This window comes from Aphis gossypii, chromosome 3, assembly GCF_020184175.1.
Source record: "Aphis gossypii isolate Hap1 chromosome 3, ASM2018417v2, whole genome shotgun sequence".
NCBI lineage: Eukaryota > Metazoa > Arthropoda > Insecta > Hemiptera > Aphididae > Aphis > Aphis gossypii.
Window position 1 is genome coordinate 44,034,668 of NC_065532.1, and position 27,788 is coordinate 44,062,455.

Consider the following 27,788-nt stretch of genomic DNA (forward strand, 5'->3'; position numbering starts at 1 on the left):
TTTTCTAGAACGGAGTCAGTAGGTTGTGGCCCTGCTCCAGGTGCATCGTATCAGTCGTACCTATCAGTCCGTACGATATAACACACGCGCAGTCTCGCGCTCACACTCTGCGACGGACGACCGGCACGCGATCGTATATAGTATAGTAATTCGCTTCTCCCGAGACACTTTAATAAACGTACTCGACGTTGTATCGCGCATCGATATTGCCCGTGTCGACGTTTTTGTTTTGCATCGCTGCTATATAACCTTAAAACCGACATATAATTAATAAATAATATTATTATAACATTTAAAACTATACACACACGTCGGTACAGTGTAATGTGCAATTGTTGAAACAGTATACTTGTATATACTTACGCGAGCACAAACCGTATTCCGTAATCGACGAAAGAGTATAATCTTTACCTTGCCATACGATGAAGAGTCTCGGATTTGCCGAGTACCTTGCCATTTGTTGGTGCCTGTGCCAATGTCTAATATACCACGGTGAGCATAATAATATTTTTATTATCTTTGTCGTAATTGCTATATCGTCGTTTTAAACCATACATATATTTCAATCTAATATTTTAAGGGTTAAAAAAAATAAGTTCGTTATGTATATAGGTATATAAGTATGAATTTATATATATTAAGTGCAGCGATCCCACAGTGATTATTTTACAATATTAGATAACAAAATGTTTTGACAAATTTTTCTACCCAGAATATCCATCGAATTGTATGTTAAAAATTAAGTACATTGCATATTACATACTACATATTATACTGTATATCAACGTTTTATGTGTTCCTAATACGTGAACTGCAAATGTATGCAAAACAAAATAATAACCTATGACTTATGATTTGTATACTTTTTGAAATTTTTAAGTACCCATTCATCAATATCGATGATAAAAATGTAAACACATTAAACATTTCATAATTTCATAATTTAACCTTTCAGTTAAAATTAAATTTTATAAAATCATTAATAATTTTGGTCATAAGATATCATTATTTGTCATATACCTATTATTATTACTATTAGCTACTGTTAAATAATGTATAAGTAAATATAATTATCCTTATTGGAACAAATAATAAGAAAATTTATTAAATTCACAAAAATCTAGTGTAACTAATAAATTTTGCATTGTTCAAACCATATTTTAAGTATACATCATAAATAATAATTTATAATGATAAGTTTAAGGTAATTGAACAAAAATATTTATTATTAATTATTTTTGCAACACTTTGTGATTATTACCTATTATTTTAATAAGTAGTAAATGAAACTTATTTTCTGTAAACACTGTATAGATAGTAGATACCTAATAAATACTTTCTTAATTATTGTACGTTCTAAGTTTTAAAAGCTTAAAGTTAAATTAATATGTGATGTAAATAAATTTATTGGAGATATCGTGTTTCGTATATTTAATCAAAAGGTCATTAACTTCGTTTAAAAATGACATTGAAAACTTTTATCTTATTTTTAAATTGCATACAAGATTTCCAACAATAACTAATTAATCAAACAATTAATACAATTATGTATCTTAAAGGAGTTATGTCGATACGAATAATTCATTTTTTTTTTAAGAAAAAAAATTACACGTTTTTCCAGTTCAACCAGATTTTCCAATCTAATAATATCACATTCTATGTGATCTATCACATTACAGTTTTAAAATTAAAAAAAAATTGTATGTTAAAAACTTCATCACTGTCTATCACAATTATGATTTATGCTTCATACACTTATTCTTTGTTCATTCTAGGGAGGCCTTGGTATAATATAATATTTATTTATTTATTTAATATAGACCTAAGTAATGATAATATAGAAAAAATTGAATTTAGAGTATACGAGTAAAACATTTGAAAAATTATAACAATGTTTAACAAAAACTGTGTTTTTTTCTACGATAATTGTCATTTTAAAGTACAATTTTTCTGAGTTAGTAATTATAATAGTTACATATTTGACATTTGCCAAACAAGACTTAACGGTTAAAATACTGGTTGAACCGGAACGTAGGTATGTAAATTTGTATGTATATACATATACATTACAGACAGTTACATGTTTATTTAATTTCAAGTATAACATTTTTCCCTAAAAATGGAATTAGATATTTAACTTATGTAACAAGAAAATTAAACTTTAAAATGTAACTAAATATTTAAGTACCTTCAACTAATTGAAGTGCGACTTCCTCCGATACAATAACATCTATCCTACCTACAGAGTAAATTTTATGTAGGTATACAGAATATTAACTATCTGATCCGTTGAATAACTGTTTTCTTTGAGTATCTCAAGCTACGTTATTTGGTTTTTATTTAGATGTAAGTAATACATAGTATAGTAGTATTATATTTTTGATCACCCACATTTAACAATCGACAGTTTCATCACATTATTCGTTATTGTGAGTTTTTAAATTTAATCTTCAACACTCTGTATATCGTTAATATAATACAACTCCTCTGAGGTCTTAAAAAAAAAAAAAAACACCTACACACACATGGCACTGTAATTGTCGAGTTGCGATGATGTAAAAAAAAAATAAGTAATAATATTATATAAAACTAACTACTGATACAAAATGTAATATCGTCTAGACATACACGACACGTCAGTAACATATAATGATAAAAATATTTTATACTCAATGATTTTGCGCTGTCCCTAGTCCGATTTGTCACAAGTATACATTTATGCTGTTTCTACACAAAACGTACCTACATATATAAAATGTATAAAACCTCTATAATAGTACCTACTTTATGTTTAAAATGAATGAGTTTTTCTAGATGTAATCTTATTTTTATTTCCCGTATAACTCTAACAAACGAGATCCGACAAGATACATATTATTATTATTATCATGTAGGCGGCGCCCATTGAAATGACAAAGCATCACAGGAGACGCACGTTTATGTATCGTCTACGGATGTACTATACATTACATAGGTACCTAGGTATAATGGGCGAAAGGTCGATGTCAATGTTACACGCGGCGGCTATCAGCGTAGTAGTATTATAAATACGCCTGCACGTGTATGCGTAACAAGTTCATGTTATATAAACCATTGGCGAGCGACGAAGAGAAATGGATATGGTGCACTAGTGGTGGAGATGCATGGTGTTGGCGAGGGAAGAACCAAGGAGGAAGAGGAAAAGCTTCATGAGACACCAAATGGAATGCAAGGCACATAATACGGCTAATAGGAAACTGGTTATAAATGTTATAATACATAGTTACACGACCGTTTGAAAATGTGGTGTAAGAATCTAAATTATTAACTGAAGTACAATACATTATAATTTATAATATTTATATGAAACATAATTACGTGTCGTCCGATGACGGAATTGATACGGTCCTAAATTTCCAAATAATTCGCGGACCGAGGTGATTAATGATCTATGGATACAACTAAAATAAGTAGATAATAACTGAATACTATAGTGATCCTAAAATAAATAAAATTTAGCTTTTTGTTGAATACATAAATGAGTATACTTTTACAAATAACACTCATTGTCGATTTATATAGAAAAAAACTTAAAATTCATGTGAAAAAAATCACACCATTCAAAAATAGTAACAATGATATTTTTTACAAAAAACCAGCTTAATGGCTAAATATAACGATGATAAATGATATTTTTCTACTGGTCTGTAATTAATTTCTTTGATACTGATCGATATTGTCATTAATGCAATAGCATGTAACTACAAAAAAACTGTAAATTATTCAGGAGACACAAAAAAATAATTAATTAATTTCATAAGAATAAAAATAATAATCCAATTTTCTTTCTTCAGTTTAATAAAAGGATTTTATTGCAATTTGAATAAATTATGTAATTTATAATTTTAATGTAATTCGATTTATTTTATAATGATGGCAATAATGATATTCTGAAATATTATTGAAAAATAATGAATACAAGAGAAATTTTTAAATTTAGATACCTGTTGTTTAAATAGAAATAAATATCGTGAATAAATGATATTTAAGTAACAGCGGGGGTAAATTCAAAAAGTGCGAAGAGGCAGACGTTTCCTCATATTTTTTTTAAACAAATGTTCTAATTTTTTGTACTTGATCTCTCAGTTATTTTTCAATGAACAATTCCTGGTTTCTGGTTTATAATAATAATATATTCTACATTTACTTATAATAAGTATATAATCTATTTTAGTATATAGGTACCTCGTAAAAATTGTCTTGTCATTTTAATATTAAAGTAATTTAAACTACTATCAAATGTTGAGAATATTTTTAGCCGTTCTAAGGTTTTTTTATATACATTAGGTTACAAGCATATTGAAATTGCAAAAATTAAAAAAAAAATTAAATTTTGGTAAATTGTTACTCAAAATTTACTTCAAAATTAAATTATCAAAAATCCTACGTAGTCGGCTTTAAATTATATTCTTACCTTTAAATTTTATAAAAGGTCAAATTATTCTAATATTAAAATGATAGAGTAAAATAGATTATTCTGAATGTAAAATGTACTAAATTATACGTTCCTAAGACGAAACAACACATACGGTCTATCCTTTTAATACATACCTACTTAATAAATACATATTTTATAATAAGCAATCTAAAATTATAATATGCAAATACCGAGTTTAAACCTTAAGTTTTCAACCCGACCCCCCCCCCCCATAGGTTAACTAGGTTGAACTGGTCTATGGGCGCCCCTGGATGACAGACGTGACAGTTGCAGTATACTAGACTACTATAGAGTCGTACCCATATAATATATTATTGAACATCGACAGAGGCATGTAGGTAATTCAGTATTTCAGTGCACCGCGGGGCACGACGCGCGTCGTTCAATCTGATCGCGAACGTAATCGAAATCGTATATTATGCGGGAACGCTATGCATTATACGAGACATATTATAAATGTGTACCTACGTGTAAGACACGTAATATTAATAATTATAGTGTGCTCTCTATACACTATATAGGTACAACAGAAAGAAAAAAAAAACGGAAAAAAAATTTTAAAAATACGACGACAACCATTATCGACGATGGAATCGCGAGAATTCGGACCACGAAACGCGCACGGTCGCCGAAACGACGAAACCGCATTGCATTATTATTAGTGTGGTCAGACGATCAAGTGCAGGCGCTCGCAAGCGCGTCCGGAGCAGATCTCGAAGAACCGATTTCGATTTTTTTTTTCACACATCCGTTACCGATGCCATATCCAATTTTCTACCACACGCCACACCGATTATATATTATTTTATGCGTACAAGCACACGTCGATCGCCGATGGGCCAGTACATAAACTGGTTCTCGGCCTTGTCATTATGATACACATAATATAATATATATATATTATAATATTAAACATACATATATCTATAAGTACCTCATAAGTGTATATTCCTCGGACGATAACGACGGTCGACCACCGACTGTAGGTTGTAGGTGCGCTCGCCACCGCAGACTAAACAGTTTCTTGGATTTGTCTTGTTTATCTGTAATTCTTTTAGGTATTCCCGTGGTCGACGTGATTGGCCGTTGCAGCAAAACAGGCGACCTTGCATAACGTGTGCGATATCTTTTTTTTTTATTATTATTATTATAATATTATTGTTATTACTATTATACAATATTGTCATGCGTACTTTTCTCTGCTGCAACGATATCATTATAATAATATACGCTACGATACATCATCGGAACTCGATCGGTTCAGTGAACTTTTTGCCGAGTCGTGTCGCCACTCACCACCGCAACAATAATATACAGGTAGTCGTCTCCGTCGCCTCCACTGCAGAGACCGCCACCACTCGGTAATTGTTTTACTACTAGCTCCTCCGTTAAAATCGTTTCGCGATCGAATACCATCGTATATTACAATATAGAATTTAATAGCTGCGCGGCGAAAACGCGTAAACACGTAATCGTTATTATACTTATTTGCGCGATATTATATTGAACCTCAAACGGACGCCGTATACCCGGGTTGCGGTACCGTTATGTTATTATAATATACCGATACCGCTGTCCCGTCGTAAACGTCTGGCGCAAAGCAAAGGCGTATATTATAATACACGTCATCGCGTTTATTGGATACTTACTCGCGTGTGGTCCGCAACAGACGTCAGCTACACTTAAGTCTAAAAACGTACCTAATAAGTAATATAACGGTGTCGCTGACCGTAGTATTTATGTGTATTTTCTGTTCGTTTTTTTGGAGTAAAATTTCCTTAACACCGAGGCCTCCGGACGCATCGCATAAATTATTTACAATTACTATGAACACAGTTGCAAACTTCCAGATACGTCTTATAATATGCCACCATTATACAGATAATCCGAATATGCTGTAATCATATCCGATACCAACCAAATTTTAGTCCAAATCACACGCAACACTGCTGAAATTGTAAGCATAACATTATATTTTAATATAATACGCTCTAGCAATGTATACATACTATCATAAATTCTGAACAGAGCGATGAATATTGTATTCATTTTATAATGATTTTTTGTTTTTTTTACATTTATGTCTTATGTTCTTATGTCTGGTTAGGAAAAGTCATATATACTTATTATTTATACAACTTACCTATACACAAAATCAGTATTGACTCAAAAATTAATAACAATAATATATCTACTCGTATAATATAAGGTTTATATACTATAACGATTAATGATGATTAAATATTAATAATATAATAAATGTTATGTCTTAGACAAAAATTAACTAACGTACCGTATTAGTGTATTACTAAAAGTAAAATAAATTACTATAGTAGCAATTTAAATTTATCATAAAATATACTTTAATTATAATATTCGTTCAGAATCGTATTTTGAATGCAACGGTTAATCATTGAATTCAGATTTAACAAATACATTACAATGACTCACTCGACACCTACGAGCTACGGTTACTGCTTTTCGAATTTTTAATTTTGCATATTTTAGGAAATATATTAATACCTACTATGCGTAATCGATCGATTATATCGTCGTGAGCCTCGTAATAAGCTAGGTTACGCGTGCAGTTAGCTCTTCTATGAAATCTGTTCACCTTAATTTGAAAAAATCGATTAAGTACACTGCCCTCACTTCTCGTGTATTACATATAACTGTCCTTTAACGGATTTAGCTACTACATACTATATATAAGGAAGGTTTAGCGAATACGGTTTTTTACTCAACACCGTGCGCACTGGCGAGTGCCGAGTGCATAGGAAATATTTTCCGGTTGAAGTGGTTGAGTCACGACTGGGGTAAAATAATTTAAGGCGCAGTAGTTGACCGTTATTATAGTAGTTTCCGATGACGAGACAATTATTTTGCATATGGTCAAATACAATAATAAGAGATTGAGGTGTAATGAATTGTACTCCAGCTCAATTTCTTTTTAATTAAGATTCATGTGTAGTGTAAGACATTTTATACCTACTTATTGTTAGTTTTTGAGTATCTCAATTGAAACTGACGTCGGTTCACTTTCTTAAGTCATATCATAAAAAATATAAGGATATCTATCTTATTAATACTTGACTAATGGTACCTAGTTTTAATTTGGTTATTTTGTATTTTTATAAAAAATTACTTTAATATGTAACTAACATGTATAATTATTCGATATACAGAACGACGTCTGTATTTAAACAATTCCAAACATTTTGCGACAACCTATTTTTAAACTATTAAACTAAACATAATTTGAGTGTCAAGAAGTGTCCTGAGAACATTAACTGTTTGCTGACTTCTTATAATCCTTACGTATTCATATACATATAAAAACATACAATCTATATGCGATATATGTAGAATGTAGATTATATCCATCTTAGCTGTATACTTATATTCAACAATATTAAACAGTAACGCGTGTAGTAATTCTACAACTATTATAAGTACATTATTATTTATCAACACATCGACAAACTGTGAAATCGAAAAATTAGAGAAAAAAAATTCGACCTGCTATTTTCACAGTTTCGTATTTCGTTTATATAGTTCATTCTCACACAATACACGCGCTCGCCGTCCACGGTCTCTTCTTTATTATTTATTGTATTTTCAATCTATAAAACGATTCGTTGAAGATGTTATAATCCAATATATTGTATCTAAGGTACACACACGTACACGTCTTAACCGTATATTATGTGACCATACATTATGAATTATGATATTATGCTGTACACCAGCAACCAGCTAAACTAATAACCGTTTAATCGTCATCCATCGTTAAAGCACCGATAATAAGTAATATAATAAAAAAAAATCGCAACGCTGTACGCACACTTTCAATCAGATTTTGGGTCAAAAACATGCCATGATGTCTAATTTACGTGCTGTGTATACTTGAGTAAATATATCCCTACTTCATACATCTATAGGTAACAATAATTATTATTTTAGCGAGCAAACAACATTTATAACATTATACGTGTGTATACCAATATAGTTATAGATAATACGTAAAATAATATAACCGTAAAATGAATCGTTTTATGGATAGAAATAAAAATGATTTAAAAAATAATTAAATAAAACCACAAACCACGACGCTCACCCATAAATTAGATACTCCACAGTTCGATCAGGAATCTGGCTGGAATTACTGTTAGTTTAGGTAGATTATTACTCTTTTTGTCAATATCATTTAAATTCGATGCCGTGAGGTTTAGAATATTATAAATTTAATGCGTTTCGCTATTCTCTGTTGATAATGCTGACGAACTAGACAGTTCGCCTTCTTAATTGGATTTTTGATTTTATATCAATATTTTAAGTAGATGCGCTGATGTAAAATTAACTTGTTTAAGAAGCCGTTTATAATCATCTTTTGAAATTACATCATCGATTATGGAGTTTAAAAGCGGAATATAATTTACTTGATATTCTCGTTTACATCTATTTCTGAAATAGACTGAAGCACAATTATGCGTAGGTATCTATTCTATTAATTGTGCAATGTCCATTGATTGGTTATCAATTTTATAGTATTATAAATATCTTAAAGTGCATACTATAAACCAATTACCTAGGAATATTTTTAATAGAAAATATTGATACACTAATTTCGCCTTCTAGTATTTTTTCTCCAAATCAAACAAGAAAATTATTAGCTATTAACATATTATGGTTGTGCTTGTAATACACATTTCAATTAATTATCAATTTTAAAAATCAAACTGTATCTTAATACTGTACGCGTAGGTTTAAAATAATAATTATTATACCTTTAGGTACCACAGAGTAAGATATCATTTCATTAGTGAGGGCATCTTTATCATCTAGTACATTTTATTAAGTATGAAATGTCTAATGGCCATTTCCATTAATACGTAACGTAAAATCATACAGGTATAATGATGTTATATATGAATAGTAATAGATATAGGTATATTTAATGGTAGAGATCAAAGACAATGATGATTCTGCCAGACAAAAGGATCTAATATCACATAAAAAAAATACATACCTAATATATTATATATAATATAACGCGAACACTGAAGAGTCTAGAACGACAGTTTAACTTGTTCTTTGAATTACAGTAGTCATTAGAGACCATTATCATTATTTTTATATTATTAATAGCAGTAGTAGCAGTAGTTTTGTATCAGACACACAATAGTTTGCTATGTCGGTGTTTCATAAATTTTATAATATTGCATCTTTCATTTTTTTTTCATCTTAAGCTTCTTGGAAAAATATTATTATTTTACACATTAGGTACTTATATTATTATGTGCATTGCGATTATGAAGTTACTCATCATAAAGAACAATAACTCCTGCTATAAAAAAAAAAATAGATTTGATTACTGAACCAGTTTAGTATCGTATGTGATAAAAGACAAAAAAATATTTTTGATAAAAAAAATCCAAATATGTGACATAGTATACCGTATTATATTATATTGAATATTGTATGGTAAATAATTAAAAATGTTCACATGATATTTTGTCTTAATAAATTTTAATGTACCATAATCATTCATAAATAGCAAAGAAGAATAATATAATATATTTTTATTTTTTACAATACCTATTCGATGTGTATCTGTTAATATGTTATATGTACCAATCATAAGTACTTATTACTTATTGAAAAAGAATAAAAAATAAAATATAATCTAAAAGTACCCTATTAAAAAATTGGGAAATAGAACCGTTAGTTATCCACTGTACTAAATTACACTGTTTTGCAGAAACGAGAAATGAACATATTTTTTAAGCAGGCTAATGGTTTGACAAAATTGCTTACGTCAAAATATTTCCCATTAACGTTTAGTTCCTATGTATATTAGTATAGTAAATATTATACGTATAAGAATATTATAGATTTTTTACATTATATATAAATTATACTTTTATAAAAATGTATAAATGTATCACATCATCATCGCGATCGTTAATACTAAGTAATAAAATATTTAACTATCTATAATAAACTAAGAAATTTAAAAAATAACCATAAGAAAATAAGTTTACTTACTAAACTGGTACAAATAATGGCTATACGCATATAAGACATTTACCCGTTATATAATATAATATATTATACACTAATTCTGTATTGTCGTGGAAAATAAAATAAAAATCAGACAATAGATAATATAGCGTATAGTATTAACGTATATATTTACTTACTTGCATAATTCTTAAATAAGTGGATTCGATGAAAGTTGTTATTACGCATACGTTATACTTATTATAATTCACGGTCGACGATCGACCGTCAACTTTGAGAAACGAAACTATTCAGAAAAACGTCTAAACATAGAATTTTTCATAAAACAACAAACGTCTATTATACATACGTAATATATAGAATATATAGATGTAATACTTAAGCACAAAAAACACGAACGCGTAACAATATTATACAATGAGCAGACTATGTTAATCTAAGTTAATTTTGATAAGTTTATTGTAAAAATAAATAATAATAATTTATTAATTAGTAATTGGTATACATTTATTATGTTTTAATTTCGATGAAAAGAAACAATTTTCCCTAGTCCCGAAGCAAATTAATAGTTAAAAAACAAATATAAGTATATTTAAAATCTACTCATATTCTTATACTCATGTTGTATGTATCATACGTAATACATATTGTACCTATTCATTCTATAACATAATGCGTTGTACGTACTATGTACAAATATATATTTAACTACAGTCTACATTGATGTGTCATATTCGACAACAGGATCACTCACTAATTAAGAATTTTCAACAGACACTTATTTAAGACATTTTTGAAGCTCATCAAAATTTAATGAATAATCATTATGTTCATCCAAAAAAACTAAAAAGTAAATGCAAAATGAAAGACTCTTAGTATTTATCATCGAAAATAATTTTCTGTATTTGGCCTTCATATAAAGTTCATCCACTAACAACCGGCCCTTTAGTGATCCTTGATATACGGTATACGGAAAGCATACCTAAAGTACACGCGTATAACGAGTAATGATTAATGAATAGCAAGTATATTATATATATGTATATATATATAATATATATAAACATGAAACAATAACTAATAAGTATAAACCATTACAGTCGTGTAGAGAACACAGTCGTTTGGTATGAGAGTACGACTTCACTATATTGCTGATTAATTAATAAAATCGACTTTTATTTTGTAAGTACATATACCTATCTATGTTATAACGGTGAACAAATATCGCAATCCGGAAATGTAGGATCCAACGACTGGTTTCCGAAACATGTCTTCGGCTGGTACAATTATTATACTCGTACTCACAATGAAACGATATCTTACATCTAACCCTTTAGCTGCGTATTATATATTTTATAATATATAAGTATTATAATTTTACAATAATATGCACGTTATACATAAAGTGCCGTTTTGTTTAACTACTTTTATATCACGTGCATACAACTGATATTTGGTACTTGGTAGCATATTATATGCAACTAGACGTATATTATATACCGTTATAATAGTAGAACACCGGTACCCATATAACACGCATCCTAAAACAATATAATAATATTAAATATTATTACCTACCTTATTAAATATACTTGCGTGTAGGATACGATAAATTATAAATTTCAAACAGTATACAAACTTGGTACTTGGTATATGTGTGTATCTTTGACTGTTATTAGCTGTCCTCGATAGTTAAACAGTTAAAACTTAACCGTAAAATATGTTAAACCGATATTGCCGGTGTTGTCGATGATGGTTATAGTGGTTAAAAATATTATAATCATTAACCACAATGCCGATAAATCATACAATTTGTCATGGAATAGTATACTACATGATCAGTATAACAACTATCTCCTCGTTAAAATCGTGTTAAATGTTTTATTAAACTTTGAGACTTCGGTAAAAGTAGTTTCGAGAACTTAGTAGTTGTTATATTATACATGACGTAGCCCAATAACTAATAAGTAATATCAATGTATCTACACACAATAAATAGGTACAGTTTTTTCTATTTACTTTCAAAATCATAAAAAAATATATAGCTACCTAGAATTTAGAACAATCAGTTTAAAAAATAATAATTGTTTTATAACTTTTTTTTTTTTAATGAGTTGGCATAATTTCCTCTATATTAATTCTCGGACGAACCAGCCACAGAGCAGAAAATATATATTTGTAAATGAATACTTACGTCATTTTAAATCATACACGTCTATATAAACGTGTCTGCAAAAATACAAATTAAAAATAACACATACCTTAAAATATTCTTGAACAAAACATTAATTGAAACTTGACTTTTGATCAACCATACAATACCCATTAGTCATTATATTGGTTTTTTGTAATAAGCGTTCATAAACCTTATTGTGAACATCATTTGAACCAACTTCTAAGATTTTATAATACATTACACCTCAAGGTTATAAGCTCGACATTACTTCGTAATATTATATGGAGTATTGCATTTCTACATTATACATGAAACGGAAATACGTATTTTTTTTTTTAACATATGTGTTTTATTCTAATATGTATATAATACACGCATTATACCTACTCATATACACACTAATACACTATATAACCAGTTTTACTCTTGCAGTTATTGCAGTTATAGTTACCATATACGTTAGTGCTTTTCGAACTATGTACCATATAAACCATACCGGGACACGCACGATTATACATCGAATTTTATTTTTACGGAACGGATTTCCGGGATTGAAATACACGCAGTTCCTACACTATACTTGTGACTCCGCACGATATACCACAGTAGTACCTAGTATAATATTATATCATATTATAAGCGCACAATTTAAATACACGATATTATTATTATTATTAACGATGTGCGTGGATACGTAAAAAAACTGGTAAACGGTAAGACTAATTTAATAAATTCGCGGTGTGCGTGTCTGAAGTGTGTGTGTCCGCGCTGTGTATAATATGTATGTTTATGTATTTTTTACGTCCTGGTCAGTAGGTCATCCACGACATCTGTAGCCGTCATGCGACGGTCACATTTCTATTTCTATTGTTGATCGCGGTTATAACAAAGAACGAGGCTAGTGACCCTCCAGCAGACCTGGCCGGCCAGACGGCAATAATAGAAAGTAACGTGCGCGCGCCGCCGCCACAGTAAATAATACGTAAGTATACATTATAATAATAATGATGACGTGGGTGAACCTGCAGCAGCGGTAGCTCCGGTCGGCTATAGTAATTTGTTCTGTTCCCGTGCGGCGCGTGTGGCATTCGAGGGATGAGGTCTCTAAGAGCAGTGATGGATTCTGCGCCCCCCCCCCTAATTTCCGCATATCTCATTCGGATAATCGTCACGGTTCTAATATCAAGTGATCACGCCGGCTAAAGCCAATTTTCCCGATGAGTATTTTCGGGCGGTAACGTACGGTATTAGGTATAGAAATTTAACGGTAGCGCGCAAAGATTAAGTACAGTAAGTAAAATACTGTACTGTATAACTTGTAAGTGGTCAATGCAATATTGCAATAAGCATAGTAGATAGGTATAGCCGGTATTAGAGTTCTGTTACCCGTATAATATTGTGTCTAACATTCATAACAGTTTTCCCACAGGGAAAAGTTTCAATATTATAGTGCGATGTACAGATTTTAAATATTCTCTTTCGCGATAGAAAAAAAAACCACGTCCTCTAGATTGCAAACTCATATTGGGCTTTTACTAGCAGCAAAAACATTTTGCAAGCCCAGAGTCCCACTGCATACATTTATTTTATTTGTATCCGGAATTAATGTTAAAATAAAATCGACGACCGATACTCGAACAAAATATCTGTCATTAGCGCACGCATTGCAGTAGGTAATAACTATTTCGTATTATATTGCGGGTATAAAAATGTAAAATATTATAAATGCTATACGTACTCGTTTGTAAGACATATATAATATGTTGGCCGATATATTATAGCTTTGTACGGGTATAGTGTATATACGCGAATGCAATACGCGCCCCGTATCGAGTGTTTCCAGATTGAAACTCGTTTTACATACCGAGTAGGTGTGTGTACATCAATATAACATGTACGTGTAATCTGACTTAAGAGCCGACGCAGAGCTTATGCGCGATATTCACGCGAAACATCGTCAGATCAAAACGAAATCCTTATGTAATATAATATAATCCGAGTGCACGTCGTCGCGCGATGAAAACGCGTAAATACCACAGCTCAGCGAAACAGTCGAGGATTAAAAACATTATTAGTTGACGATTTTACTTTAAGTGATTTTTTTCGGATTTTCAACGCGTGTCTTTCGTTCCATTATAATATATACTTCATAGCAAACCATCATTGGTTATAAAAAGAAAAAACACATAATATATTATGCGTAAAAATCCCTGTATAGGTACACGATTTCTCCATGTTGAAATTTATATTTTTTATTTGGAAATCAATTTTCTTTTTTTAAATTTAGTTTTCACGTTTATTTTTTAAGTGCGTCGAAAAAAAAGCACAAGTAGAGAAATGCAGATTCATAGCATCGGACCGAAAAGAAAACAATGATGCGTATAGGTCATGGATCGGTTTCGTTCGAATTCTTCAATACCTATACAGTGTTATAATATTGAGGTTATAGAGTTTATTGTTAATTATTACGATACATTTTGTACCTAAACCTAATTAAATTATAATTTGTTGTACAATTAGATTAACTGTTGAAAATGACTAAAATTAAACGAAATATGAATTCTTCAACATTGGTAACAGCATTTGGTACCTATATAGAAATACGTTAATTTTAACGGTAGTTATTTAGAAAAATGGCTTTATACATGTGGTACAATCTACACGAGTTCCGTGAAAATATATGCACTTTTAAATGTTTAAATATGTGTAATTTTTGGAACTTTCTGTATGAATTTCATACTTACTCTCATAACATATATGTATTAACTATTATTAGGTAAATACTATTATCAGGTATACATTATTGTTTTTTTTTTTTAAACATAGGTACCGAACAATGAAGACCGCTACTATAATAAGTAGCATGTAATACTAAAATTGTAGTACAAGTTTAATAAAAACAATGAAACACACTGCATTATATCATATTATATTATTATATATATTATATAGGTAGATTCTATATTTGCACATACAACATACCGTAACATGCGTTTAACGTATAAACGTAATAGGTAACCAGGTAGATACATACAGCATGTATAGTTTAAATTTCTTGTTTGCAATTAATCACACATACAGGCGTTAAGTATAAAATCAAATTTTTATTAGAAAAGTACTGTTAGAAAACATAAAAGAACATAATAATACGTACAATTACTATAAAATATTATCAAGTTTATAAATGATGGAATGACCAAAAAATTGTGAGTATGATATTTAACCCATAATAATTCTTCTGGCTAAAATTTGAATTTTTAATAAAAATTTATCAAGTCATAATATATTTCTTATAAGTATACGACATCGTCATTTCTAGAAAACATGTTTTTAGAATACGTGAAATTAAAATATAAGTTAACTCCTGAATAGATATGTATCATATTATACTATTATCAATCATTCTACGTTTAAAGGTTAAAGCGCTTTATGTGCCACAAAGAACGGCAGGAAAATAAATATCGTTTTTTATTTTTTATTAGTTGTAATTTAGAAGTTTAAACTTGGGATTATTTATTGTTATTTAAAAAATACTTTAAATTAATATTTTTAGAATGCCATTTTAGGGACGAGGTAAATAAAGTATTTAGACGATAACACAATCATTTATTATTAGTAAACAAATAATAATAATATATTATATGAGAAGAAAAAATCTTAATCCGGTTCTAAGTAAGACAAATGATTACTTGGATCTATAATAGATTTCTACTCATTTTTTACACACGAGGGACTAGAAATATATAACCACAGGACCAGTGACTATACATAATATATTATACATAAAAGACGTTGAAAAAAACAACAACCGAGATCAACGATCGTGATCGATCGGAAATCGTGGTCGTTTATGTATAACAATAATATTACATTCATATATTTATAAGCGCGACGGTGCAGTAGAGCAGGGTATTAATTGACGTGACTGAGCGTTTGTACATGGTTAATGGTTATACAGAGTGAATCACCAATGATTCTCAACCCAATTTCTTAATATGATGATGAATTTATTCAAATTCTGATTTTTGGAATATTTAAATAGTAGGTACTTACTTATAGAGACCAAATTTTTAAATTCTCGAGATATTTTATACTTCTTCTTAAGGAGCGTCTTGTGTGTGTGTGAGTTTTCAAATTAGAATCCCCTTATTGTATACTGTAAATTATAATTATATAACGAATATTTAATGTTACTCGTTCAATTGAGTAGTTTCCAAGTAATTAAAATGTTTATACTAAACATAAAACTCCTTAAAAGTGATTTTACAAAAATTTTAAATATGTGTATACTGTATACCTATATTGGTTTTAATGTTTATTATGCTCTTTCCGTTTTACTTATATACTATATAATATACTATATACTTATACGTATAAACTTATACAATTTCAAAAATCGGATTTTTAATAATTCCATCATTGAAAAAAAGGAGGTAATCATACTTGATAAATCACTCTGTATAATATGCGAACGTCAAATGCGGCGCGTAATGAATAACGAGACTGTTAATCATGGAGCGCAGGAAGCGTGACACGAACCGACGGACAAACATCTAATCCATATTATAATTTATTTATTATATTAACCTAAAACACGACAACGTATATTAGATACGCGAATCCATATCGATACGATGCGCAGAATATTAAATTATTACAATACTAGGTAGTAACTTACCTACTCTCACACGTTCGAACGACGTTTACGAAAAATTTGATTAAATTTTTCCGGAAACGAGCATACATAAATTCCTTGATACGATAATTTATGTTAGGTATTAGCTGACGTTTTTACAAGAATTTCAAACCATTATTACCACAATTATTAATTAGTGTTAAATTAGAATGTCAATTGTATTTTAACAATTTTCAAGACAATACAAATGAAGAGTTTATAAAAAAAAAAATACATAAATGAGAATATTTCGCATCACATAAATACACGTTTTACTCTATTAAGATGTATTTTTATTGTGGTAATAAAATATATTAAGTAGGTATATAATACATAGTGGAAAATAATAGAACTTAAATTAATAAGATTACATTGGTAGTTGGTACATACCTAATAAATACTCGCGTATTATAGAGGTCGAGAAACGCTTAAAAATGCTATGCTGCGCCAATAACACCATACGAAGTTAGAACGCATAAAACGTTTTAAACGAACTTTCTAGACTGCATCCTGCTGCAATAAAAATAATTGCGTTAAGACAGTTTAAGTACGATTTAATATTGACACAAACCGTTTAACGATTTATCGTCGATGAAGTGAACGAATATCACACATCACATACACGTTTAATATATTATATCATAACAATTATAACACTCGTACTGGTCATAACACTTTTTTCAATCGTCTACGTTGCAGAGCGGAAGTGATGTGACACGCGAAAGAATTTACCATTAATAAGTATTAACGTTTTCAAATACTTACATTATATCGTGACATGTATAGAGAACTGGAGAAGTATGTCAAGTGTAAATTTTACGTCCCATTATATAATTTTATTAGAATCGTAATTAATTGTTAAGATCATATTATTACACATACTTCTATATTATAATATAGATAGGTTAGGAAACTCGTGTTACCGAATTAACCTTGTTTTCGCAGATATGTACCTAAATAACTCGTGTGTCTTCGGTACACTACATTATTAACTAAATATTTTGCAATTTTTATTTATCCATAGACAAAATATGTTAGTAGGTACTAAAAACATAATAACGGATGAACTTTAATTGTTTCGTATTCGTTTTGTTCAGAATACCTAATCTAGCGTAGTGTATAGAAATCAGTAGATTATTATTGTACGCCATTAATAAAGTCGATTACTGTTACAGGCGCATCCGGAGCCAGGGATTCCGCGTGCCCCAGGATATGTCCGCAGGGAAGTTCTGAAGAGCCGGTATGCGGTTCGGACGGCATAATCTATCCGAACGAGTGCGAAATGAAAAAGAAAACTTGCGGCAAAGGTGAAAATGACAATAATATATTATTGTTATCTACTGTTATTGCTACATTTTAAAATAATTATAATTTCTGTTATTATACGCTCGACGATAATATACCATTGTCGTTATTATTATTATTATTATTATTATTATTATTACGTATCCAATCAATATTGATAATATCATAATCATACCGATCGTCCTCTTTTTTTTCTCCTTTACTGCGTGTGCACTGCAGGCATAGTCACGGCAGAGAGCTCAACGCAGTGTCTGCGGGCGTACGGATCGAATTGCGAACACCGTTGCGGCAAAGAACAGGACCCGGTGTGTGGTACCGACGGCCGAACGTACCTGAACAGATGTATGATGCAAGTGGAAATATGTAGGTCAGTATACGCCGTATTTATAAATATAATAACCTGCAGCATCCTGCGATTCGTGTGTAACATTCCAGAGTAGTGGTGTATACGAACACGTGTAGGGGATGAAAAAGAATTAAAATATTTAAAACGATAAAAATAAATAAATAAATAGGCACTCACAACTTAACTGACTTAGTATTAGTATGCACATAATATTATGTACATGAACATGCACAAACGGGACAGTCGGCTGGTTTGAAAAGCAAACAGAATACATAATCGTTAATAATAATATTATTTTATTGGAAAGGAGACTTGAGTGTATACTTACGACTTTCTATGTACAATATGCCTGTGTAGGTATAACCAGGACAATTAACTTCAGAGATGTTTACATCCTTTCGGACAATAATCATTTTTTTCGTAAATGCCTACATTTACAAACCTACACGAGAATAAGTATTTCTAAAAAGTATTATTCAATCCCATTAAAATATCTCTAAACCACAATATCTTTGCACGATTATTATAATGAACATGTTACTTAAACATAATATATTTAATACAATATACTATAATTTGTAATATTCGATATATGTTCGATCAAGATAATCGAAAATATGTATAATATATATCAATAAATACGTATTTCCTATCTAACACTCTCGACTTAGGTATCATTTATTTTATAATATTATAAATTTCAACCGCTTACATTTTGTTTCACATCTACGTCCGTATTACGCAGGGTTGGTACGTCGATGTCGCACTTGGGACCATGTAACAACATATCGGCCCACCGAGAAAACTGTCCGGTGAACTGTGACCAGGCGCCGATGGATGGACCAATTTGCGGATCCGACGGAAATGTTTACAGGAACACTTGTCAAATGAAACTGTTCACTTGCGGGTAAGAGTCTCAATACATTGTTTATATAATAACATAAATATCTGACAGCATATAGTACGATTTATATTTATACACATTTATATACTAAAACAGAGTGATTCACCGATCACGCCCTTTATTACCTACCTAATGCATTTATTGAAATTCTGATTTTTTTTAAATATTGATGAATTTAAATTGAAAATTACACGATTAGTATCTGAACTGAACTTTTAAGTTAAAGTAGGCATTAAGGATTGGTAATAGTAAAAATTTTAACATTATACATTATTCATCATAGCATCAGCTCGCATAATTAAAGTTAAAAAATATGTGGACTATTGATTTGAAAATTATAGTACCTAACTAAAATATTAAATTTAGTAAAAACTGTTCTTGTATACTTAATAATTATTAGACTAAATATTAAATTTTATATAAGTATTTCATATTTAAAATAAAATTATTAAAGATTGTTATCTTTAGTGTATTTGTAATAAGCTAAACTCAATCAAAAATTGGTAAAATATTAGTAAAAAAAAAGAAAGAAATTTATGTCGACTTAGATTTCTTTTAAAATAGTATAAAATATTAGAAATATAAGTATTCTTCACTATGGATATACTTAAAAATTCCATAAGTCAACATTTTAACAAAAAATTATTAAAGGATATAAGGGAGTGAGTGAGTATATTATATTTAAAAAATCACTGTGATATTATTAACTCAAAAATTTATCCCGCACAAAGCAACATTGTCCAATTTATAATCTACTAAAAGAATAGTTTAAAATTTTACTAGCCTGCTAAAAAAACAACACTTGAGACTTGTTAAAAAAAAAAATAAAACAAAATAAATCGCTACAGAATGAAGTTACTTGTGTTGTAACGGCGAGTAATACATATACTTTTATTATTTTATAATCTCATATCATTATACACATTATACACCTATTAAACATTTAATTTCTCCAAAAACCATGACCAATAATACTCGTACTATTGATATTTTAATTAACATAAAAGTATTATCATTACTTTTATTGCAGCCAAGGGGTAGTGAGAACATCCAAGAAACACTGTCAGACGACCAGACACTGCCGGGAATCGTGTTGGCGGGTGTCAAAGCCTACTTGTGGGTCGGACGGCAACATATACAGCAACGCATGCCGGATGAAGTCCAAAAACTGTGGAAAGCACGTGTTTGAAGTGCCAATGGCATTCTGCTTAAGCCAAGAACGTAATCGGGTCGGTTCAGCAAACGCGTGTCCAGTGAATTGTGACAAGGAGAAGGACAGGCTGACGTGCGGCTCGGATGGCAACGTATACCGTAGCGAGTGCGAGATGAAAATGCTCAACTGCGGGTGAGAGCAGAATAAAACGAATAATTTATTATTATTATCCAACCCGACCTGACTAAACCTCTAAAATATTAAACCTAATTTACAGGTAGTCGACTGTAAGTTTCTACATGAGACCCTTTAGACCTAAAGAGGTGGAAACCCAAAACGTATTTTTGCAAATATTTACAAATTCAAATTATAATGATTATTATAGAAATAAAAAGTCCGATATTTGTCGCCAGAATCGATCAAAACGTACAGTTTCCCGATCAAATCCGCTTTTAAAAATTACTGATTTATTATAATGATATTTATAATATTTTATTACCTATAGATATCTACAAATGTTAAGTTATTAAATAATTGTAAAAAATTCAAATTGTTTAAACTGTTATTTGTATAATATATTATAATACAGTCGAGTCTCGATAACTCAAATTTCAAGGGAGGTAAAAATTAATTCAACTTATGTATTTTTCGAGTTACAATATTGCATTGAGTGTACCATAAGAATTCCATAAAAACAAAAAAGCGGAGTTTGGTTGGGTTAGGTTAAAATTTTGAGATATTTTTACTCGACACTTCTCATAACTTATAATTTTGTTTTACAGACAACAGACCAAGAAGAAGGTGACCAAAGTTGATTTAGAAAAATGTAGGGCCAGAATCAACAAGTGCAACAAAGGCCAGTGTTCAGATGAAGCGGACCCGATTTGTGGAAACGACGCTCAGACTTACAAAAACCAATGCCAATTGGATCAAGCAACTTGTTTGTATGTACCTATAATACAATACGCACTGTATAAAGAATACTTAAATATTATATTAAAAGTAGATTAAGTGGAGGCGTGACTGTAATGAATAAGAATTAAAGAGTGAAAAATGAAAGTTATAGCTCCCAACGAAGAAAAATCAGTACTTATATATATTATATACATGACGCGGTCATTCATGCGGCTTTTATACACTGTGTCTATACATTTAAACAAAAGTCCTAACTATAATACAGTCGAATTCCTTGAAAATAATATTATAAGTTCGTGTTAAACGCGATACAATGCGAACGAACCTGTCCGGAGTGGCACTCGTGTTTATATTATTTTAAGAGTTCGGGATTTAAAACTTAAAAAAAAAAAACACTATAGAAGTTTTTTAAAAAATTATTATATCGATCGATTTATAATTGAGATGTAGATTCAAAATGTTTTACCCAAATAATTTCAGTTGCTACAAACAACCGCAACGTCAGATAATTTGCTTATAATTTAGAACGTATATGCGTTGACCGTTTAAAGAGCGTTCTCTATTTATCATAATATTATATAATACAATACCTACAAATTTTACAAGGCTCCAACTAGGATTGCAGAACAAACCGTTTAGGAAAACAATATACACGTATGACACTTTCTGTAAACGACATGTCACTAAAATTCGTCGCGCTCTGTCGTTTCAGGAGAGGAATCCAAATGGCACACTTGGGCAAGTGCTCGTCGCTGCTGTCCACTGAGAAATGCCCGCAGAGCTGTGAAAACGAACGCGAAGAACCGGTGTGCGCATCCGACGGCAACGTTTACAGGTCAGTATTCACGGTTAATTGGTGTCTTTATGGGTAGATAACAGTTACCAGTATACTACCATTGATGTTTATATATATATATATATAATAATAATATAATGTAATATATTAAATAATCAATGGCACTATACCTACAAAGCACGTACAATGTTGGTACGCCAAACATACAGACAAACGACGAGAAATTAAGTAAATATAATTGATCGTTATAAGCGTCGAGTGGATTTTATAAATTTATATGTCTACGAAATTCAGCTCGTATACGTGCAAGACAGGGCGAGGAAACAAAAAAATTTTAAAATATAATTTTAAAAACTATAACTCAAAAATAAAATAAAAACTTAGCTTTAATAATATCAATTGTAGCTGACACTCGTTGCGGAATATTCAATGTTATTGTGCAATTAATTATTAATAAACCAATTGTTTATGAATACAATATTATGTCATTTATAACGATTTGGTAATGATATGACAACACGCTGTCCACAGATCGGAGTGCGATTTGAAGATGAACACATGCGGACAAAAAGTCGTGGCCGTTCCGCCCCATCACTGTCCCACGACCGCCTTGTGCCACCAACAATGCGAGAAGACCAAAGAGTTTGTGTGCGGATCTGACAACAAGCTGTACAGAAACGAGTGCGAAATGAAACGCGAAAACTGCGGGTGAGTGTACACATTGGTCTAGTGGTTCTCAATCTTTTTAGTACTGCGACCCAAATCGTCTTCAAAAAATCTATCGCGACCCCCTATACTTATGTAGTTCTATAGTCCATACAATTTTTTTTTAAAAAAAAAACCATAAATTTCTTACAATCTGTATAGTTAGAAAAAACTTCTCGCGACCCACAGTTTGAAAAACGCCGGTCTAGGGGTAGGTACCGCGCTATTTGTATTTACGGCCGGGAGGAACGGAGCAAAGAGTTGACGGAACTTAATCCAAATATTTGGAGATAGGCAAATAGAATTAAATATATACTTAGCTGAGCGCCTTGGAATTTTTCGGACCTCGTCGTCACGCGTGTATAAATATAAATCTCTGCAGCGCCGTATTATACGAGTCCTGTCGTTACCCATAGTCCTGACGGTATTTATATTTCCGCAGGAAACACGTATATGTGGTACCCATGAAGAGGTGTCTGACCGGATTCCAGTTCAAAGGATGCCAGCGAGTGTGTCCGACCCTGTACGACCCGATTTGCGGCACCGATCTGAAGACTTACAGCAACGACTGTTTCTTGGAAATGGAGAACTGCCGGTCCCGGTCGTTGGTCAGCAAACAGTATCACGGCGTTTGCGGGCAGCCCACCGAAGAGCCCAAAAACTATTTGTACTGATCCTACACAATAATATTATTATTTATTTTAGTATTATAGTATTATTCACGATGACGCATGCATAAATTATTATTATTATTATTATTATTATTCGTAACGATTATAATATTATGTCGCGACTTTTTTTTTTTTTTATATAATTTATACAGATTATATTATACCTACTATGTTCGTATTTTAATTCAATACGAATTTTTTGGACACTGGATGCGTTTAATGACATCTGAGATTCATCAATATATTTTATGATGCAAACATAAAAAGAAATCGTATAATATTTTAAACGTTAACCACCTCAAATTTGTTTAAAAATTAAGAATTGATGTCGATGCCACAAGTCATTCTGTAAATCATTGTAACGCATTTTTCTCTCCTTATGAAGTTCTTGTAACACCAAACGTGTTTTTTTTCTTATACCTATATAGATTTAATGTACTACATTATTGTAGATAATATTATTATAAAATTGAGCGACATGGCATGAAAATCAATCAAATTCAAACATATTACCTAATACATAGATTCTAGGATATTGAATTTTAATTTTAAGATTATTTATTAATTAATAATAATATATTGTGCTGTCAAAAAAAAAAATCTACTTAAGCATTGACCTGTCAAATTGATAATATAATGTGTCTTGCCTGCCCTAAGAATATTAAACTTAGCAAGTGCCAATATATATTGTATAAAAATTAAACATATTTATGTAATGAAATTTTAATTAAATGTATTGGTCAATTGATTTTTGAAACTTGTATTAGTCATAATTTAATGTCATACCTACTGTTTAATTAACAAACAAATAAATCATAGTAAAATAAAACAGCTAAAAACTGATTTTTGTTTTATTACAAATTATTACAATACATATATAAAATAGCAACAATAACAACATAATCTAAGTCATGTATTCCTCTTCAATGTTGTCAAACAATTTCCAGATGGGTATGCTTTTCTAAATTTTGTTATGAGATCTTGATCAGTTAGCCTGATACCTTCTACTTGATTTCCAAGTGTTATCCTGCATAAAATATTTCATTTCAATCAAATAATACAAGTGATAGCAAAGTATATACTTACCAGTTGGGTTGAATATTATGAGATCGTCCAAATAACTCAATTTTTCTAGTAAAAGGTGACAGTCGTTCTATAATACCATATATTTCATCTGGCTTGTGACTAGTGTCTCGTACTTCCGCAACTATTACGTCACAATCCAAACCACAGTTCAAATTAGAAGGGTTGCCTTTCTTACCCACCTTAAAAATATACATGTGTCTCACTTTATTATTATCACTAGAGGACAAACATTATTGTTTATAAATATTAAATAACTCACCAAACAATGCTCTTTGCCGTGATTCAACCAGTGACCTGTTCGACCAGTCCTTATAATCCTTTGTAATTGGTTGGTTTTTACCCAAATTATTTCATCTACTCGTTCGTAACCCCATAATTTAAGACATTCTCTACCAAGCTCCATAGCTCTTTAAAAAAATAGATGCTATTACAATTACAACAATTGAATACAGTCAGATGCAATTATTATGCTCTAAATTTACCGTCCAGTGACCCATAAAAATATAAGTCCTTCATCCTGCAATTGTGGAATACCTAATCGCCGCATTTCATCGTCAGATAAAGTGCCATAAGGAAGTTCCATATGAATATCCCACGGAGGATCAGCCATAATAACAGCAAATTTTCCTAGATTACACAGCATGTATGAAGATTAAAAATATTAAATAATAAATTAGACAAATATGCCCTGAATATTTGATCATTAATTAATTGCTTACCTAAAAATGTGAAATCCATGTACCTCAAATCACACTGAATCCACTGACATGGAAATAATTCAGACTTATCATCAATCAATCCTTGTTTTGATGGAAAACTATTCAGAGCGTTTACTAAATTGACTTTACTAGTTACACCATCAACTGCATAGTGAACATATCTAAGACAAGTAAATAGTTCAATTTTACAAAAATAAAAAATAATCTGAGTTGAATAATAAACTCAAAAACACTTATATGCCCATTTGTATAGGTATTAAGCTTAACAACCAGAAAGACTAAAATGAAACAAAGATGATACCATTGATTATAAATACTGGTATAGTATTTATTATCAATGATGATACTAAAAACATTAATCTACTGAACATAGAAAATAAATTATTTAAATGATACAAAACTGTCTAACAGTTTAGGGAAAGCCCCATGTATGATTTCAAGTAATAGGCCATTTGTGATAATTCATCATATTTTCTCACATTACAAATTATAAAACCAAAACCACACAATTTTACCAATATCCAATATATTTTATTAGTATAACTAATTGGGTATTACCAAAAAATAAGTAATTATAAATACTTCATTCTAGTTTTTGGATAAGGATAAATACTTAAAGTACTACAAAGTAATTCGGTAAGTACGTGTAAAAATTACTAAATTTAAAATAAATTTAAGTTAAATGTATCATTCTCTAATAAACCGTAGCCTCATCTGACAAATAATAGATATATTATAACTATAATTTAACAATTTTTGATAATAACAAGAGTAATTATAATCCGGAATATCAACATTATAGTCACCTTCTAATTAGATTTATGTTAAATTTTATATATCTAAATAAAATATATTGATACTTACTTACAAGTATCCATGTGAAAACAAGTGTTTAGAAAAGAACAATCACCTAAAGTTTCATCAGTATGCATTTGGATAATTTTTTTGAAATGAAGTTTTTTACAAACATGCCCCTCCATGCAATCTGATCGAGTACCATGTGGACAAAATTCCATAACATGTGTTCCTTTGTATAAAAAAATATACATTATTATAGGTGGATTATAATATGTGTTATTATAATATTTATATTTACCTCCTTTAGACCGAAATTTTTCACATAAAGATTTTTCTTTGACTGTTTGTTTGGTAAGCAATTCCATTATTTCTTCACTAACTTTTTTTATTTCTTTTTCTCTAATTGAAGGCATTGAAATAAGGGACTAAACCAGCATATATATTAATATAAATAACATTTTGATTATATATAAGAATTGTACTTATAATCTTACAAATCACATTTGGAACAAGTATAGTTTACCAGGCTCCTTAAGAAATTAAAATACAATTGCTTTATTAATTTATACATTTAATTCATCAATTTAAGAATGATGATATTATACTAAAAAACTATCACTTATATTTTTTTTGGACTAATTACTATTGTAGCATGCAAGAAAAATGATATGATAGATTGTAAACTGTGGAGGATTTAATAGAATAGCATAATTCAAAACTAGGAATCACCATAAAACAAATTACATTTTTAAAATTTAATTCATTCGAATTGCATTATAAAATAATAATAATAATAACAGTAAATTAAATTAAAATTCTTAAATTATTATATGACTTAACAAAATACTAATGTATATTGAAATCGCTTATTAGTAGTTTGCATACAGTCATGTAACAAGTATCTATGGATAATTTTCATTTCTCATAAGTTTCAAATAGCTATAATGTCAAAATAATACCCGAGTAACAATTTATAATTTCACTATCATTTTAATGTTGATAAAAAATGCAGTTTTAACCATTTTTTTTTTTAAATTT

At 30.1% G+C, this 27,788-nt stretch overlaps 2 protein-coding genes across 2 annotated transcripts in view; one reads left to right on the forward strand and one right to left on the reverse strand.

The window, feature by feature from the left end:
• LOC114123911 (agrin) lies at window positions 1–24,990 on the forward strand. Its single transcript, XM_027987049.2, has 9 exons — window positions 1–492; window positions 18,528–18,659; window positions 18,877–19,024; window positions 19,749–19,910; window positions 20,938–21,252; window positions 21,843–22,004; window positions 22,688–22,810; window positions 23,303–23,479; window positions 23,919–24,990. Exons 1-9 carry the CDS (start codon window positions 423–425, stop codon window positions 24,148–24,150), a joined length of 1,521 nt encoding a protein of 506 aa, XP_027842850.2. The 5' UTR covers window positions 1–422; the 3' UTR covers window positions 24,151–24,990.
• LOC114123910 (N6-adenosine-methyltransferase subunit METTL3) overlaps window positions 24,961–27,788 on the reverse strand; it is a 4,097-nt gene continuing 1,269 nt past the window's right edge. The window contains exons 6-12 of the mRNA XM_027987048.2: window positions 27,049–27,175; window positions 26,817–26,979; window positions 25,953–26,113; window positions 25,716–25,860; window positions 25,493–25,640; window positions 25,234–25,412; window positions 24,961–25,174 (exon numbers count right to left, since the gene is read on the reverse strand). Of these exons, the coding sequence (XP_027842849.1) occupies window positions 25,057–25,174; window positions 25,234–25,412; window positions 25,493–25,640; window positions 25,716–25,860; window positions 25,953–26,113; window positions 26,817–26,979; window positions 27,049–27,175 (1,041 nt within the window). The 3' untranslated portion in view covers window positions 24,961–25,056. The remainder of the gene's footprint in view (window positions 25,175–25,233; window positions 25,413–25,492; window positions 25,641–25,715; window positions 25,861–25,952; window positions 26,114–26,816; window positions 26,980–27,048; window positions 27,176–27,788) is intronic.

Excerpts from the sequence above, each read along its gene's own strand:
- LOC114123911 (XM_027987049.2), top strand. The coding sequence starts at position 423 with ATGAAGAGTCTCGGATTTGCCGAGTACCTTGCCATTTGTTGGTGCCTG. Across the intron at positions 19,911-20,937 it reads ATGAAACTGTTCACTTGCGG|CCAAGGGGTAGTGAGAACAT; the intron begins GTAAGAGTCTCA and ends CTTTTATTGCAG. Across the intron at positions 22,005-22,687 it reads TTGGATCAAGCAACTTGTTT|GAGAGGAATCCAAATGGCAC; the intron begins GTATGTACCTAT and ends CTGTCGTTTCAG.